This window comes from Calonectris borealis, chromosome 1 (genome assembly GCF_964195595.1).
Source record: "Calonectris borealis chromosome 1, bCalBor7.hap1.2, whole genome shotgun sequence".
NCBI lineage: Eukaryota > Metazoa > Chordata > Aves > Procellariiformes > Procellariidae > Calonectris > Calonectris borealis.
This window is the reverse complement of record NC_134312.1, coordinates 85,466,542-85,482,539: the sequence shown is the minus strand read 5'-3', so window position 1 is coordinate 85,482,539 and position 15,998 is coordinate 85,466,542. Positions and strand designations below refer to the sequence as shown.

General features: G+C 40.6%; 1 protein-coding gene across 1 annotated transcript in view; it reads right to left on the bottom strand.

Moving 5' to 3' along the window:
• Nucleotides 1-15,998, bottom strand: part of CRACR2A (calcium release activated channel regulator 2A) — a 66,721-nt gene that overhangs the window by 48,304 nt on the left and 2,419 nt on the right. Inside the window, exons 2-3 of the mRNA XM_075164066.1 lie at nt 6,551-6,789; nt 958-1,069 (exon numbers count right to left, since the gene is read on the bottom strand). Coding sequence (XP_075020167.1) covers nt 958-1,069; nt 6,551-6,718 — 280 coding nt within the window. The 5' untranslated portion in view covers nt 6,719-6,789. The remainder of the gene's footprint in view (nt 1-957; nt 1,070-6,550; nt 6,790-15,998) is intronic.

Below are 15,998 nucleotides of genomic sequence, written 5' to 3'. Positions count from 1 at the left end.
AGCAGCAATATATTATTTCATTTTTAAATAATGGCAATTTGCAGATTAAAGCATATACTTTATTAAGATACTTGATCTAGCTCTAAAATGGGAGAGGTGGGACATGAGAGAATTAAAATTTCAAATGATTGATGATTTGCAAACAAAAATGAAGATCCTATTTGCTGGGCCTATACATAGTATTTAAATGGAGATTTAATGTTACAATTCACACACAGAAGAGATTCAGTTTTCTAGAGAAAATGCTTCAACCTGATGCTTATAGTCAGCAGAGCTAAAATTTAGGTACAAAACTGATTCCGTGTAAACAACCAAACACAGTCTCACTAACTAACATTGTCATCTTATCTGGAACCTCATAGTTGGGAAGAAAACAACCCTTTCACAAACACAGAGAACATGAAAGTAAAAGTGCTGTTGCAAAGCAGGCAGTTACAAAGAACTTATCAGCTCCCATCATGCAGTAATAATAATTGCTTCATCCTGTTTGTTTTGAAATAAAGTAACATCGCCTAAAGAATTAAGTTGTTGTAGAAAGCATTCTCACAGCTGTAAGAACAGTGGTATTAACACATTTTCAGCATTGTCTTACATAAATCCTAGAGATAATCTTCATTATCTCTTGGGTCTTATGACCTGATATGAAATAAAAGACAAGATTTTTTTCCCCAAGGGAAATTTTTCAAAATTTGTTCACAGATCTACTCCACAGCTTAAAACAGGTGTTACATCATATGTCTCATATTGTGCTATGGCTTGCCAGGAGAGAAAGACTCTCAACCCCTATTTATAGACATAATTTGACCACTTTTTCATCTGTTACATATATCTGCTATATCTAGGGAATAGTCTGGCTCCCTGTGTGCATAGTTAAGTGTACTGTTAAGATAAAATGCTTCTTTATCGATGTGGAGAGTATAGAATATGAATAAAGCCCTATGCAGGAGACAAACTCACTGAATCCTGTGGTGAACTCCTTTGGGGTAAGTGAGCCATTGCCATCAGCATCCAATGTAACAAAAACTTTTTCAAGCTCTTCCAGGCTAAGGGGTAACTCCAGATGCAGTCTCTGGAATGACAAAACATGCAGCAACTTTACCCAGTATTACAGGATGAGAGGAAGACTAGATTCTACAGAACATCCATAATACAGAAGGATAGGTCCTTTGGTGTCCCAGAGTGAACATTCAAATACATCACAGAGTAAAACAACATCAACTGAGGGAGATTTGCTTTTATGACTTCATTATTTGCCTTCATGAATCCTTTACAACAAAGCAGTGAGAATAATCACCTTGTGACACAGATTCCAATCACACAGGCAAGAGGTAGAATTTGAGGTAGAGTCTCAGCATCCTGGTGAAATGGCTTGATTATCCTGGTGAAATGCTTTGATCATCATGCAGCTGGACAAACTTGCCAGCAGAACTGTATGCCTAGTTCCTTCCACGTGATAAGGTCAAGCAAGAGACTCTCTAAACAAGAACATTATAGAGGGTATACTGTCCTAATTAAAGCTGCTTTAAAATGTGTAAATAAATAAATAACTAAATAAAACAAAGCTAAGCAAGCTGCATGGTCCAAGGACCAAATCCGCTGCTCCTGTAACGAGTTAAATGTAGTTCATGACTGTCTACTTCTGAAATGCAGCATGCTCACACCAAAAAAGACAAAACTTCATGAAACCAGCTCCACAAAATCACTTATTTTTTCCTGAGAATCTAAAGACACGCAGAAAAGAAAAAAAAATCCTTTAAATCTGGTCCTAATGGTTTTACTGTAATTCTTTTAACAGTATAGACAGGTTCCCAGAAATAGAAGGAAACTGGAGTGGCAAACAACTACAATAGCAAGGATTTCCACTGGGAGACAGCACTAGAAAGAGTAAAACCTTTCCTCAGCTTGGGAAGCAATATAAATATACACTGGTGAAGTTCTCTACTTTACTAGTTAATATTTTAATCCCCTCCCTGAACTCCTATTGTATATACAATATTAAATACTGTATATACAACATATTAAAATTGCAAGCTAATAGATTGATAAAGTTCATCAGAACACAAGTGCTAATCTGTTCCACTGTGGGGAAGGGATTTAGGGCCAAAGAAAGTCTCTCCTACAATCCAAGAACAATAGAAACCACTATTCAATATACCAGGCCATATAGTCAAGGTAAGAATTGCCTGAGTGCATTAACCAGGACTTCCCTGGCTGCAACGAAGGGTTTAGGGTATACATTATAAACCTGCATGAGTTGAAGGGAAGAGCAGTAAAAGGAATTCCAAGGTGTTCTTGAGAAGGAAAAGCAACAGAGCTTCTAAAGCACAGAACTATCTGGAATAGTCCAGAAGGGATTTCTGAGCAGGATTAATTGCGCATTGCTGCCTGTTTCCAAAAAACTAAGAAAACTTGATGTACGTTCAGTCTAAATACATTACTTCATCAGCGATACACCTGATTTATTATCAGTTTCTCACTTAAACACACCCATCTTCCCAAAGCTTTAGATTTTAATCTCTTAGATCTAAAGGGAAACTTTTACAAATTAGCTTCTCTTGTAAAATTCTTACAGCCTACACGGCACTGATGAGGAAGGAGGTGCTTCAGACAAATTAATCTTTTTACCCTTAGAAAAACAGAAGGTGTACTCTTACTGCCAGATCTTTGGGGCCTGCTGAAGGAGTGCTTCTTGAGAGCTGGCTATCTTCTTCTGACCATGTCATAAACACAGACTGCTTGTGGGTCTTGCTGCAAACCTGATTGATAAATATATACTTCTCCAACTACAGCTGGAGTGCCCTATTGCAGGGTTCAAATTCTGAACCAAAATATACTAATTTTGCAGTAGAAAACACCACAATTAGTTGCATTTTCTTGGAAAAAAAGAAGAAAATAGGAGATTTTGAAGAATATACCAACAGTTTGCTCTATTAAACTCCCTGAGGATAATCTACTGACTTTGATGAACTGGGGCCACACTTACCATTATTACTAAGATTAAGTCAATGTTTTCCCAACCTCTTGTTTTTATTCTTCAAAAAAAATTTTAAGGTTTTTTTTTGTTAGGAAAACAAGATGTTATTGTTGGTCTCACAGGTGTGTTTTTGTTTATTTGCTCATTTTGCGCTTACTGTAAAAATACATAGATCCTTTCAATATGAGGCTCTTAAAAATTAAACAAAAAAAAGAAATAAAACATATCCAAAGATACCACTGGAGCTTAAAAAGAGAAATTATCTGCATTGCCATCCAATGTGCTCTGTGCTTTCATGAAATCTATGCTTACTTACCTGAAAATACCAACCTTTAGCTCTGCTAAATAAAAAGACAGAGGTCAAATAGCTAAGAGCAAGATCTGAATCCAATCCTGCTATACGCATTAAAACAAAATATTTTGCAACACTAATTCTTGTTATTCATGATAAACTCAAGGCCCAAAGTGCGAAGCTGTGGTTTCAAGTCTCAGGTAGAATTTGCTTTGCTGCAATTCCAGAAAACCTCTTGTTTGTTTGAAAGTTGAGCACATTTGATATTTTGAAATGGAGTGAAAAATTCCTAACAACCAGTATTAACATAATCTCAAAATAACCAGCATTATATGATCAGGGAGAAATAAATCTTTAATGTAATTACTATATTATAGACACATCAGAAAACTTTGTTTGCAAGACCTGTTCCACTGAAGTTAATTGGATTTTAGATACTCACCACTTTTTAGATACTCAGCACTCTCTGTTGAAAATCATGCCTCATATCACATGACTAAAGATTAAAAAGCTTAATGTTAGCATCTTGTATTTGAAGCAATGCTTCATTAGTGGTAAGTAGTACTGAACTAACAGCAGGATACAAAAATGATCAACACTTGGTACCTTTTAAGGAAAAAACTGATTTACCTTATGAATTTATGTCTTTGCTATAGAGAGTGAACATCATGAAAAGTGCAATCAAAATCAACTATACTGATTTCAAACTCACATTTACAACACAGGGATTGTAGCTAACTAGTCATTCTAATCAAGCATAATGAATAACTGTAACAGTATATGTCTAATATACAGCTAAAACATCATTATTTTGTATATTAATAAAACAATGGGTACCAAATCTGTTAGAAAACATTGTATATTACTGTCACTGGTGTCCAAATAAATCTCTACTAATCTACTACTGAATTACAAGGAAGATGGGACAATGAGAAAGCTATCACTGGCTTCAAAGAATCTGGGTTTCTGAATTGCTGGAATTAATGTAAAAAACTTTTGTTTGTAATTTTTATTCACTGTCACTAAATTACTGTAAGGTCAAATGGAGGAGACGGGTCTCACCCCAGTTTTTTGTCAATGGAACTGCATTGATTTCAGCTGAATTACTCTTGATTTACTAAAGTGTTGAGTGGAATAAGGATAATCCAGTACCTTCAAAAGGTCTGTATTTGTAATACTATCTTTAACTGGATCAGCAGGAAATAAAAGCAAATATAAAGAAACACCTTCTCAAGTGTTCTGAGCACTCTTATTTCTGTATTTAAATGAATGTGCTGGTTTTGGCTGGGATAGAGTTAATTTTCTTCATAGTAGCTACTATGGGGCTATGTTTTGGATTTGTGCTGGAAACAGTGTGGATAACACAGGGATGTTTTTAGTTTAGTTTGCTTACACAGCGTCAAGGCCTTTTCTGCTCCTCACCCCACCCCACCAGCGAGTAGGCTGGGAGTGCAGAAGAAGTTGGGAGGGGACACAGCTGGCACAGCTGACCGCAACTGACCAAAGGGATATTCCATACCATATGACGTCATGCTCAGCATATAAAGCTGGGGGAAGAAGAAGGAAGGGGGGAACGTTCCGAGTGATGGTGTTTGTCTTCCCAAGTAACCGTTACGCGTGATGGAGCCCTGCTTTCCTGGAGATGGCTGAACACCTGCCTGCCGATGGGAAGTAGTGAATGAATTCCTTGCTTTGCTTTGCTTGCGTGTGCGGCTTTTGCTTTACCTATCAAACTGTCTTTATCTCAACCCACGAATTTTCTCACTTTTCTGATTCTCTCCCCCATCCCACAGGGGGGGAGTGAGCGAGCGGCTGTGTGGGGCTTAATTGCAGCTGGGGTTAAACCAGGACAATGAACCAGACGCATACATACTGAAGTCGTCAGATATGGTAAACAAATAATCATGGTGAAATAGGAGACAAGTACTTTTTCTGTTCTTTGCAACCCTTTGCAACCCTTTTTCTACTGCATATTTTGCAACATCTGTTTTAGAACCTGAAATATAAATTTATCAGCACTCTAAGCATAAAACTTAGACTAAAACAGAAACAAATGTTTTTATGTTCCACGCAAAACCAGATATTAAAACTTTTTATGTACACATACATACATACATATATGCATCTTCCACTAGGTGAAAATATATGCCATTCAGTTTTTGGAAAGACAATAAAATTATAATCCATGAAATTCTCTATGGGTCTGGATTTACCAAAATTACCACTAACAACATATTTGTTTGTTTGCATTCAGTTACTTCAATGAGATAATGTATATTGGTAAAGCCTACAGCACAGCAAGCATCTGCATTCCTATCTTTTTTCAACTTTGCAGAATTAGCACAGGTCATCACAAAACTCAGCAACACACTACTACCTCTTGAGAGCTAGTAATGTGAGCAATTTACTATGAGGTTTTTGCTTTCCCAACATAGGTAGTTAAAAGTGTTTCGCTTGCATTTTCCTATATGCAGACACATACTTGTTTCTGAGTAGGTGGAAGGTTTCTAAATTTTATATGAGATGCTTCCATTGGTAATAGTTTGCGCTGAATTTACTTGCTACTGCTCCCCAATTCTATTTCATGCATAAGTACCGAAGCAGAAATGGATTAACACAATGAAATTATGCTTTGCATAATTCTTGTTTTCTGCCACATACTGGTTCAAATCATCTTATCATTTCTGCAATATGCACACAATCCCACTTTCAAAAGATTTTGTTATATAGTTGCTTTTTTTCATGAACATTTTCAGCAAATCTGATTTTGGCCCCTCAATTTAAGAATAATTTGGTAAGATTATTGTGAACACTGAATAATGCTAAAATACTGTTCCTCTATACTTCCTACAAATATATGTGATTCAGCTGAGAGTTAACCATTGTCTGGCAGGTGAAACCAAAGTGAAAGACTTTATTTACACAATTTTGCTGAAAAAAACAGGATAAAATTGGTGGACTGAATACAATCATGATGCTGTGGTAAATCACGAAGTAATAAATTTACTGGAGTTTCAATTTTCTCAACAAGAATGGAAATAAATTCGTGAGGCATTTTTTTAAACTTCACTTTGATTTTCCACTTTTTTGTTGCTTTGTCTGTGCAAAAAACAAATGCAAGCATTATGTAAGACTTTAAAGAGATTATTTTAAATCCCACATATCTCTTTAAAGTTATCAGGAGGGTGTTAGAATTTTTAACTCTACATTAATCAGTCTCAACTCATTAAGGGCGTTAGGAGCTTCTCTCATTGTGCATTTCACATAGCCAATTTTGTTTTTACCTGCATGTCTTGACGAGTGATGAAGCCTTTGCCTTCCAGATCACAAATCTGAAAGAACTCATGTGCTTTTCCCAACATAGTTAGTCCTGGGTCTTTTTCTCCAGTCCTGCTCCTCTCTGCATCTCCTGGTGGCACAGGTCTGGCACAGTCTCCCTGTATTTTGTCCATTGTCACAAACTCAGCACAGGAATATTTTGGGATGCTGCTATCCCATTTACTCACAAATTCTGATCTGAAACCTGTGCATGGAAGGTAAGGAAAAGAGCAAATCAGACCCTCTTAATGATGCTTTCCACAATATCTTAGCAATCACCTCTTTTAATTAGGCACTAAAGCTTAGAAGAAGAAAAAGCTTTTTGAAAATGCCTACCCTTGACGGGTTGCACTAAAGACACTGCAAATGGGACAATGAATGAGGAGGGGAGAGTCTGAGGGAAGAAGACAAAACTAGCTCTGAAAAGGAATCTCAAAACAAAATCAGCCAGTTTAACAAGGAATATAGAAAATCAATTAACGTGAACAAGAAAACACAAGAAATACGGGTAAATGAAAAAATAATTTAAAGTCACTACAAATATTCAACTGGTATCCTTTTGACTCTGATCATCTTAACACCACATATCACAATTTGCATCCAGTGCTTTGGAATACAGTTCATATGATAGCTATAGAATGGAAGGTGATTGATGATGGAACCTGATGGATCAGGGGTTTGAAAGGGCCAATCGAATCCGGCGAATCAACAAATGGTTACAGGACTGGTGCCACAGCCAGGGGTTCGGCTACTTAGACCATGGGACTCACTTTGAGAAACCTGGTATACTGGGAGCCGATGGGGTCCATCTGTCGGAGAAGGGGAAGAGCATCTTTGGTCATAGGCTTGCCAAGCTGGTGAAGAGGGCTTTAAACTAAAGTTGCTGGGGGAGGAGAACCTCAATCCATCCTACTCCTACCAGTTTGATGCCAGTGCCAACAATAGATGCCCAGAGCCTGGAGAAGGATCACAGGTCAGCAGGAGAGCACCTGAAGAGTAGCACAAAGGAACTCCAGCCAGTAAGACAGCTTCATTGGGGGACCAACTTAAATGCCTCTATGCAAACGCACGTAGCATGGGGAATAAACAAGAGGAGTTAGAGACGTGCGCACACCTGCAGGGCTACGATCTTATTGGCATCACGGAGACGTGGTAGATTGGTTCCTGTGATTGGAGTGCTGGAATGCAAGTATACAGGCTCTTTAGGAAGGACAGGCAGGGGAGACGAGGAGGGGGTGTCGCCCTCTATGTCAATGACCGGCTGGAGTGCATGGAGCTCCACCTTGGGATGGATGAGGAGCTGACCAAGAGCTTATGGGTCAGGATTAAAGGGAGGGCAGGGATAGGTGACATTATGATGGGGGTCTGCTACAAGCCACCCAACCAGGAAGACCAAGCGGATGAGGTCCTCTATAGACAGATAGGAGAAGCCTCACGTTCACAAGCCTTGGTCTTCATGGGGGACTTCAATCACTCCGATATCTGTTGGAGGCACAACATGGCAGGGCATAAGCAATCTAGGAGGTTCCTGGAATGCACCAATGATAACTTCCTTCTCCAAGTGACAGAGGAGCCAACGAGGAGAGGTGCTACGCTGGACCTTGTTCTCACCAACAAGGAGGGGCTGGTGGGGAATGTGAAGCTCAAGGGCAGCCTTGGCTGCAGTGACCATGAAATGGTGGAGTTCAAGATCCTTAGGGCACCGAGGAGGACGCACAGCAAGCTCACTACCCTGGAGTTCAGGAGAGCAGATTTTGGCCTCTTCGGGGATCTGCTTGGTAGAGTGCCTTGGGACAAAGCGCTGGAGGGAACAGAGGTCCAAGAAAGCTGGTAAATATTCAAGGATCACCTCCTTCAAGCTGAGGAGCAATGTATCCCAACAAAGAGGAAGTCACACAAAAACACCAGGAGGCCTGCATGGATGAACAAGGAGCTTCTGAACAAACTCAAACGCAAAAAGGAAGCCTTCAGAGGGTGGAAGCAAGGACAGGTAGCCTGGGAGGAATACAGAGAAATTGTCCGAGCAGCCAGGGATCAGGTTAGGAAAGCTAAAGCCCCGACAGAATTAAATCTGGCCAGGGACATCAAGGGCAACAAGAAAAGCTTCTATAAGTACATCGGGGATAAAAGGAAGACTAGGGAAAATGTGAGCCCTCTCCAGAAAAAAACGGGAGACCTGGTTACCTGGCATATGGAGAAGGCTGAGGTACTCAATGACTTTTTTGCCTCAGTCTTCACTGGCAAGTGCTCGAGCCTCACTGCCCAAGCTGCAGAAGGCAAAGGCAGGGACTGGGAGAATGAAGAGATGCCCACTGTAGGAGAAGATCAGGTTCGAGACCATCTAAGGAACCTGAAGGTGCACAAGTCCATGGGACCTGATGAGATCCACCTGCAGGTCCTGAGGGAACTGGTAGATGAAGCTGCTAAGCCACTATCCATCATATTTGAGAAGTTGTGGCAGTCTAGTGAAGTTCCCACTGACTGGAAAAGGGGAAACATAACCCCCATTTTTAAAAAGGGAAAAAAGGAAGACCTGGGGAACTACAGGCCAGTCAGTCTCACCTCTGTGCCTGGGAAGACCATGGAACAGATCCTCCTAGAAGCTATGCTAAGGCACATGGAGGACAGGTAGGTGATTTGAGACAGCCAGCATGGCTTCACCAAGGACCTGCCTGACCAACCTCGTGGTCTTCTACGATGGAGTGACTACAGCAGGGGACATGGGAAGAGGTACAGAAGTTGTGTATCTGGACCTCTGTAAGGCCTTTGACACGGTCCCCCACAACATCCTTCTCTCTAAACTGGAGAGATATGGATTTGATGGGTGGACTGTCCGGTGGGTGAGGAATTGGTTGGATGGTCACATCCAGAGGGTAGTGGTCAATGGCTCAATGTCCAGATGGAGATTTGTGACAAGTGGTGTCCCGCAGGGGTTCGTACTGGGACCAGTATTGTTTAATATCTTCTTCAATAACATAGACAGTGGGATTGAGTGCACCCTCAGCAAGTTTGCAGATGACACCAAGCTGAGTGGTGTGGTTGACACGCCTGAGGGACGAGATGCCATCCAGAGGGACCTGGACAAGCTCAAGAAGTGGGCCCGTGTGAACCTCATGAGGTTCAACAAGGCCAAGTGCAGGGTCCTGCACCTGGGCTGGGGCAACCCCCGGTATCAGTACAGGCTGGGGGAGGAAGGGATTGAGAGCAGCCCTGACAAGAAGGACTTGGGGATACTGGTGGATGAAAAGCTGGACATCAGCCAAAAATGTACGCTCGCCGTCCAGAAGGCCAACCATATCCTGGGCTGCATCAAAAGAAGCGTGGCCAGCAGGTCGAGGGAGGTGATTCTGCCCCTCTACTCTGGTGAGACCCCCCCCTGGACTACTGTGTCCAGCTCTGGAACCCTCAGCACAAGAAAGACATGGAGCTGTTGGAGTGGCTCCAGAGGAGGGCCACGAAAATCATCAGGGGGATGGAACGCCTCTCCTATGAAGAAAGGCTGAGAGGGCTGGGGTTATTCAGCCTGGAGAAGAGAAGGCTCCAGGGAGACCTTATTGTAGCCTTTCAGTACTTAAAGGGGACTTATAAGAAAAATGGGGACAAACTTTTTAGCAGGGCCTGTTGCGACAGGACAAGGGCTAATGGTTTAAAACCAAAAGAGGGTAGATTTAGACTAGATATAAGGAAGACATTTTTTATGATGAGGGTGGTGAAACACTGGCACAGGTTGCCCAGAGAGGTGGTAGATGCCCCATCCGTGGAAACATTCAAGGTCAGGTTGGACGGGCATCCGAGCAACCTGATTTAGTTGAAGATGTCCCTGCCCATGGCAGTGGGGTTGGACTAGATGACCTTTAAAGGTCCCTTCCAATCCAAACTATTCTATGATTCTATGATCATGGTGTTTAAATCAATCAAATGAAATTAAGGGAAAGATAACAGATTATGGAATTCTGAAACATTTCCTTAGATTCATCCTTATTACTTAGGGCTTTGACTTTCACCTGTGAAGGAGAACTAATTGCTAGTGAACTTGGTGGGAAGACTTCATTAATCACATTCTAAAGAGCCTCTGTGAAAATTTCTATGACACCCCCTGCATGAAAATATTTGTATATATTCATGTTTGGTTATAATTTTATCTTAAATTCATTCTAGGAGGTCAGATGTAAATAGTTTTCCCTCTCCAAACTTGTACAATTGTACAACACACAGTATCAATACAAAAGGAGCAGGCCTTCCCAAAAGCCTATGGGCTCAAAGGCACTACTGACTAATATGGGTTGTCATGCCTCACCTGATGTTTGTAAGACTCCCTGTATGGTCTTAACTCATTATCATGTGGGTAAACCAAATAGAGAAACAGTCTATTCCAGTGAGGTACTGTGTATTTGTGACAGGCTAAGAACATGTGTACAGTTACCAGGGCTCAGATGACATGCAACAACTTGACTTCGTATCTGCATCTTCAATTTGTACTTCTATTTTTCTAAATAGGTCTACCTAAAGTAGCAAAGAATTTGTCAGATAATTTTTAACAGAGAGAAGTATTTTGAGAGGCATTTGACTATTACAAAGGAACATAGCCTGATTCTTATCCAGCATGACTGGCACAATCTGGAACAACTCCAACAGAGGCCAGTGAGAATTGTTTGAATCTGAAACATATGTTGTCTTCAGAGTACAGGCCTTGGCATGGCATGGATGTGAAGGTACAATCTGAGGAAACAAGAACTTTAGCTTGTCTACTCAGCTTCTTAAGGAAGAAAAGGCTCTGATCACACAGACAGAGTAACTCAGCCAGTCTGCTTTATTCTATGCTTATGTTCAAACCTGGCAGTGCTTTATACCTCTTAAAACACAGCATCTTCCACGAACTTCTTAGATGTACAGTTTGTCACACTTGCAGCTGGCAGTGGCTTTCCATGACAAAGTGATTTCTTCAATAGCTGTGGGCCAGGCTGTTGGACTTCCCATGTTGCAGCTAAGTATAAAAGCACTGTAAACAGGCCATTAACGTCAAACCAAACTAGGACTTTGATGAGCAAATCACCCACACCCTCTGAAACCATGTGGCAAAAATCTGCAAACATAGGTAAATTCTCCTCTCTCTCCCTCGCCTTCTTTTGCAACTCGATCATCCCAGGACTGCTGTTCAAATACTCTCCAAAGCTGAAATAATTTTGGCTTAACAACCAAAGAACTTAGCTGTCAAAATCCTTCCTTGCACCTCCAGAGTTGCAAGCAGCAATAGAAAATACATTCTGAGAGAAGCCAAAGGATGGCTACACCCAATACCATCCCGCTTTAGGAAGCTCTGTCTCAGAATGGGTCTTACTTCAATTTTAACGTATGGCAGTCAGGGGTGCTTTATAAACCCCAAGACCAGCTATTTGAACCGAGCTGTTGCCCCTCCACCTGCACACAGCATGCAGTCACTGGGTACCGCTCACCGCGCTCCGCACCCCAAAAGGCACAGAAGCCTGCCAGAGTACCCGTGCCAGCAGCCAAGCAGGCCCTGGAAAATTAACAAGGTTAGGAAATGCTGTCACAGGGAATATAGGTCAGACATAACAAGGGGCATTTGGCTATTACAGCTGCCTGAACAGCTGTACTCATTCTCTTACGAGGAAAATTTCTGGCTCAGAAAGTCTGACCAACCATCAGTAGCTGGGAAGATACATGAAGGAAAAGATCATTCCATAATTGCCCTGTTTCTTAATCCCTTTCCTGACATTTCCAATATTAGATAGTCTCAAAAACAGTGTATGACCTAGATGAATCTTTGCTCTGACTCCATATAGCCACCCACAAGTGGATCAGATGGAAATGCCACTGCAAGCCACATTCAGACTACAGTGGTATAATAGTTTGGATGAGATTCTTCTTTCATACTGCTTTTACACACCTAAACTTCACTTACTTCAATACAGCTCATTCTTGACTGACACCAGTGTATGAGGTAATCAAAATCAGGCCATCAGTTTCAACTTTGCAGTGACACTAACTTAAAAACAGGTTTAAAAATACCAAAAATCAGTGGGACAAGTGCAGCCTAAAGATGGTCCTGGCAAGATCTGACCCAGACTCCAAGTGTATTGGATGTCATAATTTTTTTTCTTTCTCACATCTCAACAACTTCTCAAAGACCACAACTGCAGGAACAGGCCAAGCTAATCATGATAGTAAGTACTGCTAGTGCCTGTGGTTTCTGCACAGTTCATTAGACTTCCTTAAGAAAAAGAAAAAAGAAAAACTGTGCAAGTAATAGATAGTCAGTTGCATGTGAAACAATAGAAATACGAAAACAGATTAAAAATGGTGGAACAAAAAGGCACTATATACAGTTTGATAAAGTTGTTTACATTTAGCATCTCCATCCAAGCAACTAGTTTTCAATGGGTTTGTAAGAAAGCTTCCCACACGGATGAAAAAGAAAGTCGCCTGCCTGGCTTCTTGCTGGCCTTTATGGAAGTAGTAAACAAAACTACCCATGTATTAAAATTCAGATCTCCAAAGGTAACAGAGGTAAGCAAAGGAAGCAGGCAGATTCACTTACTCCCCATCCTGCCCTTCAATATGGAAACACTAATAAAAAATTACTAATGTGCAGGCAACAATAATCACAGAACCGCTTACTTCCAGCACGATCTTCTCTGATTTTTATTGCCTAAATATTAGCAGTTCTTAGGGAACCATACTGAAAAGGCAGGGTGAAGTTAAATGGACCCGCTTAGTGCTGCTAGGCTCCTTAGAAGTAAGCTCTAAGTAGTTAGGATTTTAGTGGAAATGCATCTTTTCCTTTTGCTTCATTGCTTTGGATGCTTCCTTTCTAAGAAATGAAAAGCTAAGAATTGTCTGGAAATGCAATCTTCTCATAAAAGGACACCGAATGTAGGGGCAACAATCATGGAAATCATTGCTGCAGAATAATCACAGGATCATCAGAGCTGTGAGGGCATCCTGCCCGTAGTCTCTGCTTCTCTCCCTCCACCTGCTCTTCCTGCCTTATTCAAGGATACCGTCTCCAAGAAGACCTTTCTCCCTCCCTTTTGTTCCTTGCCTGCCTGCTGGTTGCAAGCACCTTGAATCTGTTCACCTACCTAACACCTGAGCAGGATGGTGGTATAAGTGTGTATGTGTATCTGAGTGTGTGTTTTCCCCACAAATTCTCTCTCTCTAACTTATCAATAAATCCTTACAAATCCATCATACAAGGCCACTTACATATCTTGGCACACCACTTACATATCTTGGGCAACAACTCTGGCTAACATCTGTGGCTGCAGCATTAGTTTTTATAAATGTCTGCATGTAGACAGTAGTGACGTTAGCAGTTATAGAACTTGTATCAGAGCTATTATAGAACTATATAGAACTATTTTATCATTATTTTGACTTCTTTCCAAAACATAAAATGTTAGTTCAAAGAAGTAAAACCTATTGTTAAGAAGGAGCACCTTACAATGTATGCAACACATTCCAAGCATGGGGAAGTCAAAACTGAGCTGACTCCATCTGACTGCATGATTTATTGTACTGCATTGTCCCAAGCACTGAAATTAAATGCAAATAACTATATTAATAACAGCATTATATTAGTAAATGGTGTAACCTGTAACATGATGTTCTGGCAGGAGGTATTGCCAATTCATATGAGCTGTTCCATTTGTTGACAAATCATTTGCATTGGAAACAGACCCTCCCCATCTGAAGTAAAGGCCTGGAAAAAGTTTAAGTAAAGCAGTATATGTTCCTTTTAATTGCCTTATCTTTCAGGTTTTCCTAATGACTTACTGCTAAATGGAGCTACTTTCAGCTGGTGAAATCTGGTTGACAAGAACATCTTTAAAGTACACCATTTTCACAAAAAAAAAAATTGAAATATTCTCCTCCAAAAGTCCTTGCTAAAAAGGTAACTTCTGAAAAAAAAAATCAAAACCTTTTATCTGCCTGAAAACCAACAAAAATTTGGCTTGAAATCTAAAAAAGACTCTCTATTTCTAGTTTGTCAAGGAATGTTACATCTTTAACCAAAATTAAAGGATTTTGAGATGCAAATTAAATATTGTCTTTAAATAAAAATTCATTTTTACCAGAAAAAAAAGTTAGTGGAAAATTTCAGTCTACTCTGCCACTGACCTTAGTGGACCCAAGCTAAGGCAGATTGCACTAGAAGACCCGAGAGACATATTCCAAGTGTCCCCTTAGTTATTTGGCACTTGGTTTGCAGTGGGGTTTGCAAGAATTCTTGTTTTCAAAATTTTCAGAATTTCTAAAACTATAAACTTGCTCTTGGAAACCACCTTCACCTGAGTCAGTGGGACAGTTTGTATGGGACAATACCATGTGAGTGAGACATGGGAATATTTAATTTGCTAGTCCACTGTTTTTCCATTGGAAGAAGTAATGGTAAAATATGATACAAGAAGTGTCATATTTTCCTATATGCAGTACAAGATAACCTTCATGCTATCTCTTCTGCATGGCTCACTTCCAAGGTCTGGGAAACACATATAAACAAACTCACTTATCTATATTTGATTAGTAGGCTTGGTGTACCTCATCCTGTTTAGTTCTACAAAAAACTCTAGCAACACAATTAAAAATGCATCCAATATTAATTGGATTTTAATTCACCACTGCTTTCAAGCGGAAATAAAACTTCCACATTCTCGGTGAGTCAACTAGTCAAAAAGTTATTCTTGCAATTGTGCAGGATCCCTTGCCTTCATTTACGCTGCTTTCTAATAAACGGAAGTTCCCCAGCAAGACCCTTCACCTTTCTTGACACACCCTCTGTGAGACTAAGGGATAAGATGAGTCATGTGAGTCAAAACGGGCTGTTGCATGATGCTGCAGATAGGGAGAATATCTTCTGGGCTGGCTCCCTGGAGGTCACATATCCTGGCCACAACTCAGCAATGTGGTGACTTCCTGCCATGTAACAGGTATGGCTACTTCATCATTTCTGTCTGGCAAAAATAAGGTACCAGAGCAAGGGCTAATCCGGGACACAACAGAACAAACTCATGATACAGAGGCACAGCAGAAGGAGAGCATGCGAAGGAAGTCAAGTTAGACTGAGACATGACACACAATAAATCTGATAGCGACTAATGAGGCAGATTGGACAAGACTCCCAGTAAGCTATCCTCTACCTTGCTTAACTGACCCTGTGGTGATTCAACTTACTAAATATGGGGAAGAATTACCCCAGAAAAGGGCACTGGTGCCTAGAAATACAGGGAAGTATTTATCACCAATTTTTTGTTTTCTCTTAGGATAAAAAATAAATCAGATTTAGACTGAAAACTCTAGGCCTGACCTGGTTAGATCTTTGTCTGGAGAGAGCTCCAAAGTCTGAGTTTCAGTCTGTTTCTTGACACAGGCATCCTGGTACTTCTGCATGGA